The 20,875-nt window shown below is 39.7% G+C and overlaps 2 protein-coding genes across 6 annotated transcripts in view; both read right to left on the reverse strand.

Annotated features, from left to right (window-relative positions):
• Positions 1-9,306: 9,306 nt before the first annotated feature.
• gfi1ab (growth factor independent 1A transcription repressor b) lies at positions 9,307-13,568 on the reverse strand. Its single transcript, XM_030131592.1, has 6 exons — positions 13,279-13,568; positions 12,464-12,649; positions 11,558-11,982; positions 11,259-11,396; positions 10,971-11,136; positions 9,307-10,720 (listed from the first exon to the last, which is right to left on the reverse strand). Exons 1-6 carry the CDS (start codon positions 13,388-13,390, stop codon positions 10,542-10,544), a joined length of 1,206 nt encoding a protein of 401 aa, XP_029987452.1. The 5' UTR covers positions 13,391-13,568; the 3' UTR covers positions 9,307-10,541.
• Positions 13,569-15,836: 2,268 nt separating this feature from the next.
• The window catches only part of evi5b (ecotropic viral integration site 5b), a 42,915-nt gene continuing 37,876 nt past the window's right edge, over positions 15,837-20,875 (reverse strand). For 2 of the 5 annotated variants that reach the window (XM_030131588.1, XM_030131587.1), the window contains one exon: positions 15,837-17,906. In XM_030131588.1, coding sequence (XP_029987448.1) covers positions 17,643-17,906 — 264 coding nt within the window. In that variant the 3' untranslated portion in view covers positions 15,837-17,642. Of the gene's footprint in view, positions 17,907-20,131; positions 20,142-20,875 lie in introns of all 5 variants that reach the window. The other 3 variants (XM_030131586.1, XM_030131585.1, XM_030131589.1) reach the window with 2 other exon arrangements.

A 20,875-nucleotide genomic window follows, 5' to 3' on the forward strand; every position in this document is an offset into this window, starting at 1 on the left:
TACCCTCCCCCTACACCCTACACCCCCCACCCCTCTCCAAAAGACCCTCATGGACTCACGCTGTTCAGGGCCCCAGACCCTCAGAGCAGAGGTCGGCTAATGGAAAGCTTTCAAGGCAGCCAGAGAAAAATGTCGGCTCTCATCCGGCCTCCACCACACAATTTTCTGATGCCACTGTGTGTGTGAGACCATGTATTACTTACATTTAAGGGACACCGTAAATCTGTTTATATATTTGAACAAATTGGTGCAACTCTTAAGTTAGTTTTCAGTTCTTTAACCCATAAAGACCCAGAGCTACTTTTGTGTCCATTCCCAAATGAATTTTTCTATTTATTTAACCTTTCTTATGTGATTTGTCACCATTTATTATAATATTATCCTCTGTATTTTGCCATTTTTCTGTGAAAATCATCTGTTTTCCTGTACTCAATTCTGATCATGGAGATTTTTATAAAAAAAGATCAGATTAAGATTGGAGGTTATTATGTCAGAAACAGAGAAATCTGAGGAAAAAGAGACATTTTCAGCAAATATTTCATTAACTGAACCTAACCTAAGTGTGTCTATCCACTCTCATTTCTAAAACTCCATGGGTTTTACTGGTGAATCAATGTTGTAGAAGATGACGGTGTTTCAACGCGAACTACAAAGCCTCTGAACGTCCAAATGGGTCCTATATGATGATCATGAAAAGATCACAAACTGCATTTTACACAAAATATTTACATGCATTGATAGGATTAGTGGATAAACAGATATTAAACATTTTAGATCAGTGGATGCTTTTGGTCGACAGTGGCTGTTTGGGTCTTTATGGGTTAATTTAACGCAGAAATAAGGGTGTCCTCTACAACATTTAATACATAATACATTTAATACAGCAGCGCTGTTGGGGTTCTCCTCAGGCATCACTGTCGATTAGGGCTGGGTATCATGGCCAATTTCCATAATCAATTTGATTTCGATTCATACGGTTCTGAATTGATTAGTCACGATTCGATTCGATCCAATATCGATTGATTCAGTATTAATTGATTGATTCAGATTAATTTAGTGATACCAAAGTACAATTTTGAGCTGTAACCTGATTATTTGACTACTGCAGTCATGCAACACATCAATACTGGTATCAATATTGATATTAGAAAGCAAATAAATCTGACATTTCAGCAGGAAGTAGCTGAATGTGCTCTGAAATAATGAACGGGACAGAAACATTGCCATGTTTCTACAGTGGCTCAGAACGGACTTGTCCGTCATCTTAATTGTGTTTTATCGCTGGTGGCTTCTACTCATTGGGGGGGTGCTCCGTGATTGTTGGTCGGGGAGCGGGGTGGTAGTATAGCGGTCGGACATTGTCGCTTTACTCTTCCTCTAACTCCATACTCTGCCATAGGTGATAGTATGGATCCAAGTTAGCATTCCAAGAACGACCGCCTTCCACGACTCGCCTCGGAGAATCTCCGGGCGGCCAGTTCCTTCACACTGGAGGTTCGAGGTTGAGGCTGGGGGACCTCCAGCGGAGGGGTTTTCCCCACCCTTCCTCCGCGTATTTTCCGCACCAGAGCCGTCGCCAGCCAGACCAAGACACCGTCTTCCCCAGGGGTTCGCAAGACGGAGCCGGTCACGCCTCCGCTTCCCTCTAAGTGTATACGTTGTGTGTTCGATGCTTCACTCATTACCTGAGCTAAAGCTAAGCTAATCAAGCGTCATCTTCCAACTTCCTATTGTTACATATAGTTGCAATTTTTTATAAAGTAAATCCTCATTTACTCCTAAAAGCTGGAGCAAAATTACACACTGGCAGCTATTTTACATGTTGTAAAAGATTTTAGTGAAATTGTAACATAACTAGTGGTTTTATCCATTTCGTTGGTTTGCACACTTTGCCTTATACTCTGTCCTCCATCCAGGTCTGCAGACAAGATGTCAACAGCCTAAGGTTCATAGACATATTTTGCCTAAACTATCTGCTTTTGTCTCCTTTACAAATATGTATATGTGCATCAGTTACAATGTTGACTCAAGGTTGAATGACTCAGTTTTGTGCAAGTCTTAGGCCATCTTTATAGCTTTGTTTGAATGTACATATTTAATCATATTTCTCTTTTCTCCACATACAACAGGAAAATACAGGAAAAATGTGCACAGTCTTAAAAGGCAAAAAACAGATTGAATGGGTTGTAAAGGTTAATGTCACTGTTTAGTGTGACCCCTGACCCCATGACAAGAAGCAGAACAAACAGTTAGAAACATCAGACGTGTTGAATGAAACCTGGTATAAAACATCAGAAAAATGATAAAAATGAATCTCATATTGTCTGAACAAAAGAGTTAAAGACATAAGTGCAAAGGAGGTCACACTAAATACTACCTCTTTAGTTTGGAAGCTGTTTTTTCCCTTAAATATTTGTTTTACTGCTGTACATACTTCACATATATCAGTTTGTATCTTAATACCGAGACTGAGAAACGCACGTGTGGACATTTGAACTTTACTAAACCAACAAACCTAATGTTGGACTAGGACTTCTGCACAGTATTGGATATAAATTTGAGCAATGGAAAGTGCACCCAGTGAGTCTTGTGAATGTTTCCTCCGTATTCAGTATCTTTTTACACCTGCTCATAAAAAATAAAAAAAATCAACAGTTACTTACCAGGTAGTGTAAACAATGCATAAGAAAAATATGTGTTGCAAACTGCTGAAGAGTTATCAAAGTATTTTGGGCTGAAAATCTGGATCTTTCACTAAAACGATTTCATCATTCATCATTTAAAAGACCAAATGCACGTCTGCTTGAATTTGTAACAAAACAAACTATCTGGATATTCAGTGACATGTTTATTTAAATTGCTGCCCTGTTTGGATATGTGCTAACTCCATACAATAATTGTATTGTTATGTTTGCATTGATACATTTAGGGGAATAACTGTTAAAGGAATAATAAGTGGGGGGTTTAGTGTTGGAGTGAGGGTCAAAGTTAGGATAAATCTGAATGTAAGCCACTGTGTTTTCCGGTGTTGGATTGGAATCACACATATCAGTTTTACACTCATACACATGCCACCAAACAGACAAGAGATGGCTGGTTCACTGGATAAGTTGAGTTTACTTTAAAAAATTGAGAAACGTGGTTGCCTCAAATTTTGCTAAACCCACTTTTATTAGTCTTTGGTACATTTATTTATGTATTTGGACCCTAATAGTTCATAAAGTTTGAATCTGAACCCTCCAAAGCAATCTTTATATTCATTTAAGCAAAAATCAAGTGGATTTCTACAACCCATTTTAATTCCTGCTTAATTTGTTATATTTAAAACTAGTTACATCACAACATTTGCACATATAAGGTCAAAACTTCAGATGAACATTTCTCTGAGTACGTCATAATTGTTTGTCAGCAGCAGCGGTTGTAGTCCATACTGAAAATATGTCCAAACTTGGAGCCGATTACCTGAAATGTTCATTTGTTGGTTGTATTAACAAACACAAGTGGCTGAATGGGACAGAGCAGCACAGTCAACAACCTGGAGGAGGTGGGGTGTGAAGTGGCTAATTTGCATTTAAAGGGCCAGTGCTCAAAACGACCTTTCTGATGTCATTACTCAGAAATAGAGTTGAAGATGGACCTGTGGAGTTGAATTAATGAAGAATTCAGACCCAAGCATAGCATTTACAGTTTATGTAGACCACAGGAAAATGTTTTAAAATGCATAATTCCATTTAAAAAGCAAAATATCACTCCTTTAAATTTATTCACACATATCTACAAATGAGTTGACTATACATAATATTTTCTAGTAATGTAATCAAATTTATATTTTTAAGTGCATTCTAATTAATTTTTGAAGTATATTTGACATCTGGGCTTACAGTGTTTTTATAACCTAAAGGCAAACATCAATTTTCACCACTTTTTAATCAAATTAACAAAGAAATCAATTTTTACAAAAGCAAATTAAGCACTACCATATAACATTATAATATATAATGTTACCTATAAAGATGTATGGGAATTTGTTGTGTAAGTGTTATTGCTTTATGAACAATTTGTTTAATATCAGTAAAAGTAATGTTTGATAGATTACTTGAAGTAAATTAAACTTTAATGTGTTGATATAAATATAACTTCTTATGAATGTAGAAGCATTAATTTGAATTTCTGATTATGCATTTGGCAGATGTTTTTACAAAGGTCGACCTCAGGAAGAGTCCAACAAAAAGGGATTCTAGAGAACAATAAACAGTAAACACTAGCCATTATAAACAAACTGAAAATAACAACATCATCCACCCCCACCTGACCTCTGACTCACACTCATACACTCACCTGTACATAGCCTGTTTTAGTGGGTTTTATTAGTTTAGACTCAAATTCTCTAAGACCTATACAACTCCTATCGACCAAAAGCATTTACTGATCTAAAATGTTTAATAACTATTGAACCATTAATCCTATCAACAGATTTAAATAATTCAGGTAAAATGCCGTTTTTGAGCTTTTTAATGACATCAGATATGACCCATTTGGATGTTCAGAGACTTCATAGTGAACATGGAAACACCGTCATGTTCTGAATCTCTGATTCACCAGTAAAACCCTCATAGTTTAACAAATGACAGTTCAGCTGATAATAGATGTTAAGAAATTCACTTTCACATTCACAACAAAATTAAAGATTAGAAAATACCTTTGTTTCACTGAATAATGCAGATAAAGATGAAATAATACATAGTGAAAAATCCCTTAGGAGAGGTGAGATGTAGAGAAAATGCATGTGTAAGTCACAACAAATAATTCTAACCTTTGTGGGTTAAATACACACTGAATATTTGTTTTGGAAATACTGAGTAATAATAAAGATGACGACGCTGACAGGAAGGATTCCCTCCTCATCCATCCATTCATTTACCCTTTTAACTGTTTACTTTGACACAAGTTTTTCCTCCTAGACCAATGACATTATGAGGTATTAAACTGAGACTTAATATCAGACAAAACCCAACCTCAGTTCACTTTGAAACATGTTCATGAAAAGCATCAAATGATCACATGTGAGAAGCAATGGTCAAAGGTTTCGTGTTACTGCTTCATTAACTGTTGCAGCCCTACAGTCCCAGAAAAAAATATTAAACCACCATTGTTTTCTTCAATTTGTTGTTCATTTTAATGCCTGGTACAACTAAAAGTACATTTATTTGGACGAATATAATGATAACAAAAATAGCTCATAAGAGGATAATTTCAGAGCTGAAATCTATCCATTTTCCATGTTTTCTTGATAATAACCAAAATCACTTCAGTTCTTACATCAATAGCTATGGCATTGGACAGACAAAAACAGTGCTTTTAGGGATTCCATGTTTTATTTTCTGTCTGTTTTATTCACATGATACACACAGGACTTAGTGCTTGATTGCATAACTGTTGTTTTTGATGACTTTTGATGGTCTTCATTTGTTTTTTTGAAGTCAAAGTCAGCTTTGGTTTTTTTTATAATTCAAAATCTTTATTTGCATTTTTAAGATTTTTAACAATAATACAGCAATGTCCATCCAACTGGTAGACAAAACAGAACAAGACAAGACAAAATAAAGCAAAATAAGACAAAAAATAAGGACAGGCTATTCGGCAGATACTAATCGACCTTTACATGAGAAAAGGAGGCATCTATGTATATTATAGTACCATCCTTAGTCTTTACAGGGTTGGGTCACATTTCCCAGATACTCGTATATATTTGCTGAAACCATCCCAGTGTTCGTTAACTGTGTCACTTATTCTGCTCAGTGTCCCCAGCATCTTCTCATATGCAGCTGTTTCTGTCATTTCAATCTTCCACATATTCAGTGTGCGAGTGTGAGATTCCTTCCAACACCTCAAAATCATTCTGACACAGGTCATCATGCCAGTTTTAATAATTCTAAGTAAAAATGTATCCAAATGTGGCAGTTCTGTTCTGTCCCTCAGTAGACATAGTCTTGGAGACCTGGGTAGTTCAGATTTCAACCATCTACTCATACAGTTGAGGACATCTCTCCATAGGGGGGCCAAGTCAGCTTTATTGTCAGTTTTTCCATATGTACATCGCATACAGAAAACTGAAATTATAAAACTCTAAGCCCCCACGGTGCAAAATGAACATAGTAGAAAAAATTAGAATATCATTATAAACCATAAACACAGAATCGGGGGTTGAGGAGACAATAAATAGACAATAAAGGTGCAACAGTAAAGTTAAACAGATGAGGTATTGGTAATAGAAGTTATTGAACTAAAGTGACAAAGTGAAATGGACGTCCTTTTTTTTTTTCATGCCCTGCTGTAAAAGTGTGTGTAATTTATTAAAGCCATCCAGAGGAAGTGTGTTGTAGCTGCTGCCCCAGGAGGAGGCTTGTCGGCTTAAAGAGCAGCTATCCCACACGTGTTCAGCCTGTCAGCTGCCTCGCTGATGTCTCTTGTTATTATTTTCCTCTCATTCTGCTGCCTTTTCTTTCCAGAGTCATGAATAATTTGTGTCTACGCCTTGTTGCTTGATGACAGCTGTGCAGTTGGTTTGCAGTCTGTTTTTCAGATCAGGTGAATAATGAATAAGGCTTTGCAACAAAAGAGCTGTGTCCTATATGAGCTGTGCCTCTCTTGGAGTTGGCGTGCCAACCGCTGGGGAGGGGACAGGTGAGGCGCGAGTCTCTGAAGCACAAACTTTGTTCAATTTGATGCATCTACAGACCGTTGTTTTATATCTCTGCATCTTTTAACGCCCTCCCTGGGTCAGAGCAGGTTAATCAGTGCTTTTTCTACACAGCTTGCAGATCAAAATCCTGTCACCCTCTCACTTTATCTCACTTTGCAACTTGTCAAACCTGTGTGAAATCTGCTGATCAGAGCATGAAAGCAATAGCACATTATTATTACAATATACACAACGGGTAAGCTCACCCTCCGGGAAATAATCACATTTACTCGGTCTTCTTTGTTCAACTCTGCCATGAGAAGCACAACATATTAATCAGACCATTCACCAGATGTTGATGACTGAGAGCAGTGTGTACTTGATGTTTTCTCTCTTTCGTTTTTTTTTTTTTTTTTTTTTATCTGTAAGGTACTTTTTTTCTGTGGTGCATGAGCTCACATATCACATTGTAACTCTGGAGGTAAGGTTTGATTGCTAGAGCTTACCGCTGATGTGTTTTCCTCTATCGTTTTCACATCTCACTTTCAAGTGTTTTTAATGTCACTAAGAAAAAAAACACAGTTCTGCTTATACACGTCAGTTCCAGGGATTGGACCAGTAATCATGACATTGTCCTGGAGGTACTTACACTTACTGCTTCTTCTTTATCTTTTTTTTTTTTCTCTGACAGCTGACCCTTTAACAGATTAATTCCGATTGGGAAACTGTAGGAGATACATGTAAAAAAAAAAAAAAAAAAAAAAAAAAATCAGAACAGAAATAACAAAGTATGCCTCTAAAACCCTCTTTTGTAATTTATATTTAATTTGACCTAAATAATGAATCATCTAAAACCACAAAACCCCGAATACTGAACTTTCTAATTGCACTATGCATCCATGTCTGTCAAGAAAGATGAGTTCAGTCCTTCCTCTACGTGTGTGGATGTGCATGTGTTTGTGCATATGTATGATCGTATAGATAAGGATGCAGGCTTGGATTTAAACCGTAGACTGCACCGCTCTGATTACCGGCCCGCTCAAATCGATCGAGCCGTATTCTATTCATATTTGATATGCCTCGGGGCAGTGGGGTAATGCTTTAAAAAAATCCACCGATGCCCTTGGAGGAAATCTGGTCAGCCTAATAGCCCGTTTGCAGACTCCTGCCTGAAAAGCCTCTCTGAGATTGAGCTTGAAGGGAGTCAAGCATCATGAATTTCTAAATGATGGCATTAAAATGGGACAATTACTATATGCTTAAAAGTCCAGTTTAACCCATAAAGACTCAGTGCTGCTTTTGTGGTAGCTTGCAAATGAATTTGTCTCTATTTTTAACCTTTCTTACATGATTTATTACCATTTATTCTAATGTTATGCTCTGTAGTTTCCTTTTTTAAGTGAAAATCAGGTGTTTTCCTGTATTTAATGTACTGATTATGTAGATGTTCATTAAAGCTCAGATTAAAGTTTAGGGTTATTATATCTAAAACAGACAAAACTGAAGAAAAAGATTATTTTTTTCTGCACAATATATCATTAACTGAACATAAAGTGTCTCTATCCACTGTCATTTCTCAAACTCCATGGGTTTTACTGGTGAATCAATGTTGTAGAAGATGACGGTGTTTCCACGGTAAGAACAGAGCCGATGAATGTCCAAATGGGTCATATCTGATGACCATGAAAAGATGACACCAATTATTTACATGTATTGATAGGATTAATTTATTAACAGTTATTAATCATTTTATATCAGTAGATGATTTTGGTCGCTGGTAGATGTTTGGGTTTTTATGGGTGAATGTCTCCAAACACACTTTGCATTCTGGTCTGAGGACTGCGGCCTGGCCAGTGGCTGGAGGCAGCCTCGGAGTGTTAAAGGCACTTAATGGCAAACTCAGCCTCATTCCACCAGGACCAGGATCCCCTGAGCCTGAGGTCTGCAGGAACACAGGCCGATTGTGCCACTTTCAGATGCCATTGTCTTTTTGAGCATTTCCTATTCAATGTTTGATGCTACTTTTATAACTGATTTCTTTAGACTAATCTCATACAACCTTCCAGATTTATTTATTTTTATTGAAAGACAGTAAACGTCAGGGTTTTTAGGTTGTTTTTTTTTTCAAGCTGTGCAGGTCCAGTACATCTTATTTTAAATGAGCTCTTCTTTTCCTGTTCTGCTTTAGTCTGTTAATCCCTGGTTTTAAAATATTCAGTATTTTCTCGGGCCTGGCCTGGATGTTGTATGATTTCAAAGGGAAGTGAGGCAGAGAAAATCCTAGTGAGTCAGTGATTTCAATCAATGTTCAGAGGAGGAAACTGTGTGATTGTGTGTCTTTTTTTCTTATTTTGTGTTGAGATTGTAGTTTATAGGTGAGTTCTACTTCTATTTACAGCAACACACAAAACATAAATAGAGCTTTTAAGAATCCTCAAGAGCATGTTATACATTTTGTAGGTGATTTCATGATTATATAACAATGTCATTCTTATTCTTCCTTTCAATTTACCAGTGTATCCCACTGTTTTCTGCATTAATAACTGTTTTTTTTTTTTTTTTTTTTTTTTTTTATCTTTCTTGACAACGCCACCAATTTCTTTTTCTTTCCTCTTCTTTCAAAGTATAGCATAATATTTACACTCCATCCTGTCCCTCCCAGTGCCTCCCAGTTGCTGCATATATTGTCTTCTCTGCCAAAAGTCGTTTTTCTTTCTTTCTTTCCTTTTTTTTTTTTTTTTTTTTTTTTAAATAACAGCCATGGGGGTAAAAAAGCATTTGGTTAACAGTAAAATCTGCTCAGTTTGTTTAAGGTTGAAACACTTGGCTGCAGTGGGCAAAACAAACAGCAGCCTCTGGGCATTCCCAATCACGGCAGCAAGACAGAAAACGTCTCCACCTTTTGGTTTAATTACATTCATAAACGAAAAACCATCAACACAACTGATCTAGTTTTCTCTGTATTTTAGAAAAATAGTAAATAGGTCAGACTGGGCCACAGGATTTTTTCTCTGTGAGAGTTTAGACATTAAATCACCAATAATAATAATAATAATAATAATAATAATAATAATAATAATAATAATAATAATAATAATAATTCGATGCCATTTCCCCTCTTTTCATTCATCTTTACATAATTTAATTTTTCCAGACAATAAAAAATACTCCGAAGGGGGAAAAAATCTTATATTTATTTTGTAAACGACAAAAAGTTCATTCTGGCAAGAAAATGTGCAAAATGGAAGAAAACAGCACACCAGCAGTGTCCCCTGTTTGTTAAATCACACAGTGTGTGGAGGCTGTTTTGCCAGCATTAGAACAGAACTCTGAACTGCAAACAAAAAGCCTCTGTTCTTTGGAGAAGCGCAGATTTTCATCTCCGGGTGTCTGTGTTGTCGATCCGGTTAGTTTCGTTGTCTCAGTACAAATATTTGGGATTTAACGCCCCCTTTAAGCCCATTCACATCAGAGATATAACTGTGATAAAGGATCCTACTGTCTGTGCTTTTTCACAGCTTATGTCTGGTTTTAGGGACTTTTCTGCAGGATTTGGTTGAATTAGTGTTTAGGATGTCTGCTCTGCAAAAACAAATTTCGTTAGACTTCCATTTTAAAAATCTACCGTTTGGCAGAGGTTATTATTATTAAATTATATTTCCTATATTTCCAATGGATTTATAAATATCGAAACAAGTGTTGATCCATGTCAGGTTTTCAAGCAGGGCGAGTTCAGAAAGAGGCGACAATGCCTCATGACGGACATTTTCTCTCTCTCTCTCATCTCACGATTAATAGAATTCAGAGTCCTTTTATTTGGGTGTAGTCTGTGTGCAGTGAGCGCCTTTTATTTCCAGCTTCATTTCAGTCCATGCTGCGTCTCTTTGTGTCTCCTCAGGTCCACCTTCCTCTGGAAACCTTTGCCGCACAGGTCGCAGCCGAAAGGTTTGTATCCGGTGTGTTTCCTGCTGTGTGTGATAAGGTTGGAGCTCTGGCTGAAGGCTTTTCCACACACCTGGCATTTATGCGGCTTCTCACCTAAAAACACAAAAGCAACTGGTTAGATTTGATTGGTTCTTAATTATATTCCAATCAGGATTTGGCGCTCTTTACGCACGGTCTTTTACGCACAGTTGAATTACAAATAGGCCTCTAGATTCCATAATAATTTCTTCTGCACCTGTTTTGTGTGTGTGTGTGTGTGTGTGTGTGTGTGTGTGTGTGTGTGTGTGTGTGTGTGTGTGTGTGTGTGTGTGTGTGTGTGTGTTTGCACTTTTTCTCTTCTTACCTGTGTGGATAAATGTGTGTTTCTTCATGTCTGACTTCTGGTGGAACCTCTTCCCGCAGTACTGACACGGATAAGGCCGAGTGTCCGAGTGGATGAGGAGGTGCGTGGACAGAGTGGAGGACCTCTTAAAACTTTTACCGCATATTTTGCAGTCGAAGCTTCTCTCCTGGGATGTGAAAGCGAATGAAAAGTTGTCAGTCAGCACACAAAGTCTTACAGGAAGGCGCGTTGACACCGGGGTGCGGAAAAGGTGCAACATGCAGGCTGCGGTTAAGGTGTTAAATTTACCTGCGAGTGTACGGCTTTGTGCTGTTCCAAGCTGACTGCGTGTCCGAACGTTTTACCGCAAATCTCACATGCAAATGGTCTGGTGCCGCTATGCGATCTGCGCACGTGCACCTCTAACCCGTGCGGAGTGGAAAACACCTGGAGGACAGAGGATGGGCATGATGGAAGTATGCTTTTATTTATTTCAGCTTAAGAGTTTGGAGCTGACCTTTCAGCCAATGAAAGCTGAGGTCAGAGGTCAGCCTGCTGCTATTACTGCCATGATGTGAACCTGTGCAGAGGATCAGGGCCGTCCTCACCTTACTGCACTTGACGCACTTGAAAGCCCCATTGAGGATGAGGCTGGAGCAGAGCAGGTCGGACTGGGTCTTGACGTCGTGGTTTTTGACTCGCAGACCTGGATCTGGAAACAGCAGAGCGGCGGCGGGGTGTCTCCTGAAGTCCCCGTAGTTCTCCTCCGCCAGAGCCCGTTCCGACGCATACAGCACCGAGTGTGCGCTCCGGTCCCCGTAGAAGGCCATGGCCGCCGGGCCCCTGTCCACCACCTCCATAGGATGCAGGCTCTGCTGCATCAGGGCCCTCAGACCCGGGCCGGGCCCCGGAGGAGAGCCACCGACCCCCCCAACACCCCCGCTACTGCTGCTGCTCCACGCGTAAGGCCGGAAGGGGACGGTGAAAGGCTGGGTCTCATCCACCAGGGGGGACAAGGATTTCTCCGAATCAGCTGGAAGAAGGGAGTGCAGAGGCCGGATGAAAAATTAATGATACCAAAAGTGAGAGAGGTGGGGGTGTTTGCAGGGGTCCCGTAGGACTGATATAAGGAGTCATGCAATGTTCACTCAGAGAAATAGTCCTTATGATCCAGCTGTGGAAACCAGCACCAGACCAGCATGAAGAGGCCGGTCTGATACAAAATGTAGTATAGGTGTTAAAATACACACCAAAAAAATAGAGAGTAAATAAGCAGAATTATACCAAACAATGATGAATAAGAGGCAAATCAAAAGCACGTGACTCCATATATTTTTATCCAATAAACATGAATCGTGTCTAAAATGCGCAGAAAAATAAAAGCGTGTTTTTAAAGTGAGAATCATGTTTATCTGTGGTGTTTCTCGTGTCTTACAGATTGGCTGTGACTTCCTGCCTGCTCTTTGGGTGTGTTGATAAACTGATCTGTGGCATCACGGTGTGGATGTGCGTACCCGGTGATGCAGAGGGTGACGGAGGCCTCCAGAAGTCCTCATAGTCCGGGGAGCGGCCGCACAGACTGTCGGAACAGCTCAGGGGGGATTTGGGGGAGAAGTCAGCCGCGTCAACCAGGTGGGAGTCCGGTGAGAGGCCGTACCTGTCCACAGTCACGTCCACGTCCTCTGGGAGCTTATCTGCCTCTGAGAGCATCCACACACAGTCCAGGAAATACCAAAGCATTTTAGGTTTACAGTTTATAAACTCCTGTAGGAATATTACACTGAAACCAAACAAGCTTATAAAGACAAATGTATTTACTTCATTTATTTCAACGGAATAAATATATTAGGGACGTGCTCATTATATCTGAAAGGATAAACACGACAGGGCAGATATTACGGAAATTTTAGCAAGATAATAAAATGTTACAGATAAATAAAGCAGCTATTTAGAATTAGAAAACAATGTGTCCAAATGCTTCTAAAATGTGGCCTATTTCCACCAACACAATCACAACAAATAACACCAGCAGTTTCAGTGAAAATGTACTGTTATTTTGGTGAAAATAAAAGCTAAAAATAAATCAAAATATAATAAGAAAACAGTTTAAGGCCATTTAATTTGCAAAATCAGTTAAGTTTTTACGCACGATGAAATATTTCCTTTTGTTTTTTTATATTCCATTCATTTAAGAATATAATTCCTCTGTATTTTAAGATTATTGCATTAAAATTTACACCAAGGCGCCTATTATTAGGCAGATTTTAGCGTGTAAAGGTCAAACTGACGCAGTGGGGTTTATGAAGGATTATTACCCTTTTGCGCATACCTGAGCATATGTGCGCCAAAATAGTGTCCAGTCTGCTGTAGTCATCCTCCAGATTCCTTGGCTGATGGTAACTATGCGCCTTTTTGCTCTTCACCAAAAAGGAGCGCGGCATCTTTGCGCTGTGAGGACACACACACACGCACACACACACACACACACACGCACAATAAATCAGTGATAATCCAGCAGCAGCTCAGATCAGGACTCCACGGGTGGACGCTGCTGCACGCTCGTAACCCAACAAAGATTTGATCTCCACCGGTGTCTCCGAATGTTTTAAGAGACGTCAACCTGACAACAGAGCATGCGCAGACTGTCCGTCCCGCCTGCCAGGTGTTGCAGTGACAGGTGTCATTGTAGCGGCTCCGGGACTCAGTGCGCTGCAAAAAAATATCTGCTTTAAAAAAAAAAAAAAAAAAAAAAAAAACTCGGCAGACAGGTTACAGGTGACGGATGGGAAAATGTCTGCAGCGGGGGCGACTTCTTGTCACCTCTAAAATAAAAGTCATTCATTCCACGACTTTGCTGTCTTTTCAGTGATGACATAGTACTTTACCTACAGACGCTTGAGTTTCAAGAAATCCTCTAATTTACTTTCAACCCATGTGATTGAATAAAAATGTGAGAATGACTCTGGTCTGACAGAAACTTCCCACTTCGGACTTTTTGCAGTGTTGAGCCCACTGCCTGCAGTATTCCACGGATCAGACTGCGGCTCGTGTCTCCAGAAGAGCCCGTGGCAATCAGGAGAAGTGATACACGGTTTATCAGTCACAGTCACTGAAAAGGGGGGTGGGGGTGGGGGGTTAGGAAACACGGAGGCGCCGGAAGACCACATCTTGACACGCTCAGTAAAATGTGTGAATATTAAAAATGAGTATAGTATTAACAGTTTTATAAATATAATCCCGTGTGCCTTTATGTGAGTTTGTCAGCTGTATAAGAATTTGATGAAATAATAGAATTACCCATGTCACGTGATTATAGCTAATAGAAGGTTTTTTCTTCATGGTTTCAGTTGTGGTCCCTGGTCTGGTGGTCAGTAAACGGTCATTATGGGACAGACAGTGTCCGTCCTGCCTGCGGTGACAGTTTCATGTTACCCCTGGACACTGAACAGAAACCACACACACACACACACACACACACACACACACACACACAATTCTATATTCACTCAGGACGCGTCATTACTCACTTAATAGTAAGACTGATTATTTTTAATCTATTACATCCTCAGTTTGATACTATTTTTTGCTCAAAATTAGTTCTAGTGGCTCTGATTTTTTTTTTTTTTTTTACAAAGGGTGTCAACTCTTTCTCACTGCAGAACTGCTTCACATGCACTCACTCATTTTTAAAAGACTTAAAATCACATGCTTACGATTGGTCGGATTTTCATAAAAAAAACAAAAAAACAAAAACACCCAGTTTTCACTCCCCCTGGACCAAAGGCTTGGACCAGCTTTACCAAAATAAAGACATTAAAACGACAGCTCTGTAATGAACTGTGCGTAATGCGTTTTTCTCTATCAGGACGCATGGGTTCGGGTACAGACAGACTCTCTGTAAACAAAAGGCAGGAAATCAAAGCAGCACATGCCCCGGCTCGATTAGGCAGAGCACGGCCGTGGCATCCGGACACGGTGTGGCTCTAGATATGAAGACCACACCGATAAGAGCCGGAGCCGAGCGGAGGGAACCGACGGGCCCCGAGGAACACCGACCCCGGCCCCACGACACGCAGGTGAGTGGCGAGTGTCCTGTCAATGATAATAACAATAATACAAAACTTTCAGCCCTAAAAACTTTTTTTTTCTTTTGTCCGTTTGCTTCAACACTGCATAGGTCATAAACTGAATATTTCTGCATAATTTATCCAGACATATTTCTGTCAGAAGTTCAGCTTTAACCGCCTCTGCACCTGAAAACCCCAAATGATTCATGTTTCTCCCCACAAAGCGCCACAGACACAGATCTGAACACTTTTTTTTTTTTTTTTGTGGTGAACAATTTGCTTAAATTTAAGTTTTTTTTCCACTTAAGTGATCAACTTTAAACTGTATATCTTTTAACAAAACTCGGATCCGGTTAATTGTAAAAATAGGCTGCATTTAAGGAAAATTGATCAGAATTAATTTCAGTTTTTTAGTCGATACAAAACTGACATAGCAGGTTTTACGCAGTTTCATTTGTAATAATGTAACCGTTTTCCAATGCGTTATGAATAATCTGGTGCCGGATCCAAATCACTGCGTTAAACGTGAACTCACCACAGACCAGACTTTCCTCTCACTCAGTGCATAATAAAATACGTTCTTCGTTAGCATTAGACAATAACACCAACCTGGTTCATCTAGCAGTGCTGGAAGTGAAACGCACCTAAAATGTGGTTTTCTGCATGAAATGATTAGGAGTCAAGAGTCAGCTCTAAAAACCGCGAGAAATCACTTCCTGAAAGCTTTCAATCTTAATCTTCAGAGGCAGAAGGCAGAGTTCAAACAACATCCCACGTGTGATAAGTCTTTTGAAAGCATTAAAAAAAAAACATCAACCAAAGAGTTTATCAAACATTTTATTGTGAACTCATCTCTCTCATACACACAATCTCATTTCGTCTCCAGCTGATGCTCCATAGTGTTGCCATGTGTGTCCTTAACTGCACTGCAGACTTGAAGAAAAGTGCCATAACGCGTTCCTCTCCCATCCAATACCACAGGACTTCTGTTCATCAAATGGACTTTATCATCACTTAACCAAACGTCACAATCCTTTCTGCTTGGACATGACAAGCAACACTGCTGCATTCACAGCCACTTATTCACTGAATACAGGGGTTAGTGTTCGATACACATTCAGGTTAGGGCTGCAACTAACAATTCTTTTCATTTTCACCCTGTGGATTATTTTCTCTGTTAATCAGTTGGTCGGTCTAGAAATGTCTGAAAATTAGCACTTACTGTTATTGAGGAGGAGAGAAACTGAGAATTAAACACGTTTTAAAAGCTGGGATCAGATAATTTTGACTGAAATTACTCAAACCAATTAACTGATTATCAAAATATTTGGAAATTAAAAGAAAACTAGTCAGTGAATAGTTGCAGCTCTAATTCAGACACAGTTTCATACGTCTGAGTGCCTGAAATGGAGTGGGATTGGACTGTAGATGAGCACGATGCAGAGTATAGTGCGTACTTTTGTAACACTTAGAAAATTGTGTACTGTGTTATCTCAGCGTTATGTCACAGTTAAAGTTTCCCACAACTGTCATCCACTTCTGTGCAAAACTGTGATACACACAGCGTATGAAAGCCATTACTCATGTTTGACGTATTAATACGGAGTACTTCGTATGTGCAGCATTGACTTTTCTGCCAGGCTCATTGTGAAAGTACAGTCAGGATGCTTTCAATGACCTCTGAACACAGTGACAGTAGTTAGAGTAAAGCCGTCTCCTCACACACTTGAATTGACCGGTTCTTTTGTTTGTTTGTCGAACAGGAACTCATCTCATGTGTCAAAAGCAGGATTTGTCATTTGTATTACCCTTCTGAACTTACGTATGTCCCTTTTTTCTGATTTGTACAATAAATTCTAAATATCCAATATGCAATAGATACATAGTTTCAAGTTCAAAAGGAATTGAAAAAACATAATACACATGTACATATCTACAGGTACACACATGTCCCACTCACATGTGACATGTGCTAAGGCCAATAAGTCATAATAATATTAATAATAGTAAGAAGTGCCGGCTGATACAAGCATGTTTGATACCAGGCTCTGACAAAGCTCATCAAGACAACAGATATATATTTATATACACACACACACACACACACAAACACACACCACTCATACAATCCTGCCTCTGTGTGATGGACACTTTGTAGTAACGGCATCAAGATCTTCAGTTATAAAATGGTTTAAAAGTATAAAAACATGTTGGATGAAGTGTGTAATATAGCGTCAAATGTTTTATTGCACAGTCTCTTTGTCTGTGTTGTACCTAGCTGGAGGGGGGGTGCAGAGGAGTGACGCCCCCTCCCCTCCTCGTCTGGTCTCTGTGGCCCAGTAGAGTTTGATTCGCTCCTCATGATTTCAGACAGATTCTCTGCTGAGGTCCAGACGGATGCTCACACAGACAGCCCTCAGAGAAGACACGAAAACTACAAACTGAAGGTAAACAAAATGAAAAACTACATCCGTAAGTGTGATTCTCATGATATGAAATGATGATGCATTTCCATTCTGAAATTCCAAACTCCAGATCCAGACTTGTCCTCTGAAACGGCTGCTCCAAACACTTTCCTCTTCCTCAGTGTGTGCTCACAGCCTCTGTCCGGTCCCGACTCAGGCCGTCACACGGTGGTGGACTTATGGCTGCTGGGGGGTACAGAGAGCCGCAGGGCCTCCCCGTCCTCCTCCTCGTCGCTGTCGGTGTCTGCGAGGTTAGGCCGTAATCTGATCCGGCCGCCACCGCTCCTCGGCTGGGTCTGGTCCTTGACTCCATCTTCATCTGAAGAGTGGTAAGACTCATCATCCCCCACATAGTGATTGATGACATGGATCCCATCAAAAGTGGGCTGATTGGCCATGCCCCTCTGCCCTTTTAAGCAGCAAATCTAAGAGTAAACACATGTACAATATTAGGAGCAGCAAAAATGCAGATTTACCCTGAATGCAACACAGACATGAAACACAGACAATGGGACATCTGTCACAGACCTGACATGCAGGCAGCAATTCTACTAGAAAACATCAGGCTAGTAGAGCACCATGGTGAGCAGCTGTGACTCAGTTCCATACCGCACGTGCACACTTCTACATACATTTCACTGTGTGTTAGTAAAGCAGACATGTTGTACAAACAGGAAATGGCAGAAAATGTGCATCAGCTTCATAGATTATAGTATAATACCACTGTTGACTTTGTTTTGTGCTCTAAGTAGCGCTTCCATTTCCTTTGTAAATAATATGGTGGTACAACACGCACTGCACAAAGAGTTCAAACAGGTCCTTAAATGTCTCAAAACCTCAGAACTCAAGCTCTTCAAATGTCTAATGACTTTGACAAGTATAAAAAAAATCTGCATCTGCTTTTATTTTCAGTTTTGTTATCAGGCTCTTACCCTCAATTGTGTGTTTATTCAAATCTTTTATTTTCGATTGTGTCAACAGGTATGTGTGAGTGTGTTACTTCTTAATTATTTTTTTATTTACAATAATTATTCACTGCACATATTAGGCTCCTAATGAAACAGTAACTCAGATGTTTCATGCAAATGGATTTGTTCAAGTCTGTTAAAAATAAGAAAGTTGAAATATGCTCCAAAAAAAAAACAAAACATTAGGAATTTAGGATATGAAGGCATCAGAATAGCATGGGAAGTCTAAAAATGAAAAATTAAACTGAAGCCACTTTTACACAGAGATCCCGGAAAAAAGGTGAGATGGTGATCCCACCTTTTTGAGACCACTGACCTATTTCCACAGCCAAGCCAAAGGAGTAACAGAGGTGAGACAGGCTGGACTTTTATACAGCGGACCTGCGTTCTGGAATCAAAGGGGCAGTGACACAGCACAGCGTATAGTGTGACGTATAACTTGCGCATCGGAAATACCCCGAGCATAGCAGTGTGGCTAACCTCTCCAGAGTTGGCCTGTCATTCACCATTCCACAAATGTTAGCATGGATTGAGTCCCCTGGCCCAAGTGACAACAGCTTGCGGATCTCAGTGTCTCCATAGTTCAACATCTTTCTGGTCGCGTTGATATGTTTGTTTACTATACACAGCCCGCGCTCATTTTTAAATCCCCCCAGCGCGGGGGGGTCGCACGCGCATACATCATCAAAACGACACTTTGGTTGCAGAACTAGAGGTGTTCCTTTTACATAGCGTTCCGGCATCATGATTCCACCTTTATCATGGTTCTGTTACAACCTCCAGAGGTGTTACAGAGCAGTGATAAAAGTGGGACCGAATGATCCCACCATTTTGTTTACACAGACATCGTTCCGGAATAGAGGCAAAATATTCCTGTAACAGAAGTGTTGTGTAAAAGGGGCTTGAGTGAAAAAGCCATCACCACAGTCTAGTCCCAGCATGAGGAGAGGTGAAATAGGTCTGAAACTGCACTGATAACTGTATAAACTAAACTACGCAGCATGGACTGGGACACAGTTTTCTACATGGAGTAAAATTAGACTTTGAACTGCACAGGAGACCATCATGGAAACTTTCTATTAAAGTCTGAGATGTGGGAGAAGGTCAACTGAGTTCAATTCTCCTTGTTTTAGTCTTTTCATCCAAAAACACTTTGGTAATACGTATAACACAGGACAACAGTGAGACCATGCAGCTATGTGTCAAAATGTACATCAGTATTTTTTAGTTTTACAAGAGAAAAGACTAAAAGGATGATGGATGGTTTGATAAACATCTCTTTTATGACACTCTTCTACATTTTTCTAAAGGCTGTCTCCCATGCCTGGGATGAAACACAACCAAACACAGACATGGAGAGGACAGAGTCAACACATGGGGTTTGACTGAATGGACGTTTGACAGTTCATGTAGGACTGGGCGATACAGAAAGTTACCATGATTGAAACTTTCATCTGATATTATTGCTAATTATCTCCCATCAGTTGAATGACTGATTTATGTCCCTGAGTCAAAGCTGATAAACTAAATGGTTATTTATGCTCTTAAACATATTTTGGAATAAATCTAGAGGATAAATGTTTAGTACCAATGTTGAGCCAAATACATCAACAGTACCATTTTATACAGCAGTACATCTCATTGTTTTTTCGCCCAGCCCTACACTCATGTGTGTAACATACCTGGGTCAGCCTGCCACAAAACAGACAGACATGTAGGAGGAGAAACCAATTGAAACACAGTCGGCTACTTTAAGTGGTTACACAGAACATCAAAATCCACCTACGTTTACCTGCAGTCAGCTAATGTTGCCAGTTGTAGCCAAGCAATAGGAAAGTGATGTAGCAAACATCTGACTGGCTGGGGTCACAATTTCCAGCAAAAATGATGCAGGTTTATAATTAGTTGTGAGGGAGGAGGATGGTGGGCTTTGTTAATGAACAATTTCACTTTCAGGTTTGCTCAGTGTGGCTAAAGTTAGCCTGACCACCACTGGACAAAAACAAGTGAGACGTTATTGACGTTGGAGGATCACAGCTAACGCAGTTTAAAATATGACTCATCTTACGGAAAATTCATTAGAATGACTCTTTACGTGAGGGTCAGAACTCCAGTTTTATCTTCACAAGACAGTTTTCACATCCTCATCTGTTGAGACTCGGCACTAAACCAGTGATGAAACCCTGTTCTAGAGAGATGTGAGTTTATTTCTCTGATGGTGTTTGCAGCAGGTATACAAGGGCAGCTTCACACAGGAAGTCTCTGGGTGTAGTTAACACTTCTAATCGGTTAGCCTCAAAGTCAAATCATATCTTAGGGGAAATGTTGTGAAATCTTCTGAAAATGGTAAATCAAAAGGAATGGCAACAACAAAATCTGAACCTCAAGATTATAAAAAAAATAGAATGTGTAATAAAATTTGTGTG

Source organism: Sphaeramia orbicularis, chromosome 4 (genome assembly GCF_902148855.1).
Source record: "Sphaeramia orbicularis chromosome 4, fSphaOr1.1, whole genome shotgun sequence".
NCBI classification, from domain to species: Eukaryota; Metazoa; Chordata; class Actinopteri; order Kurtiformes; family Apogonidae; genus Sphaeramia; species Sphaeramia orbicularis.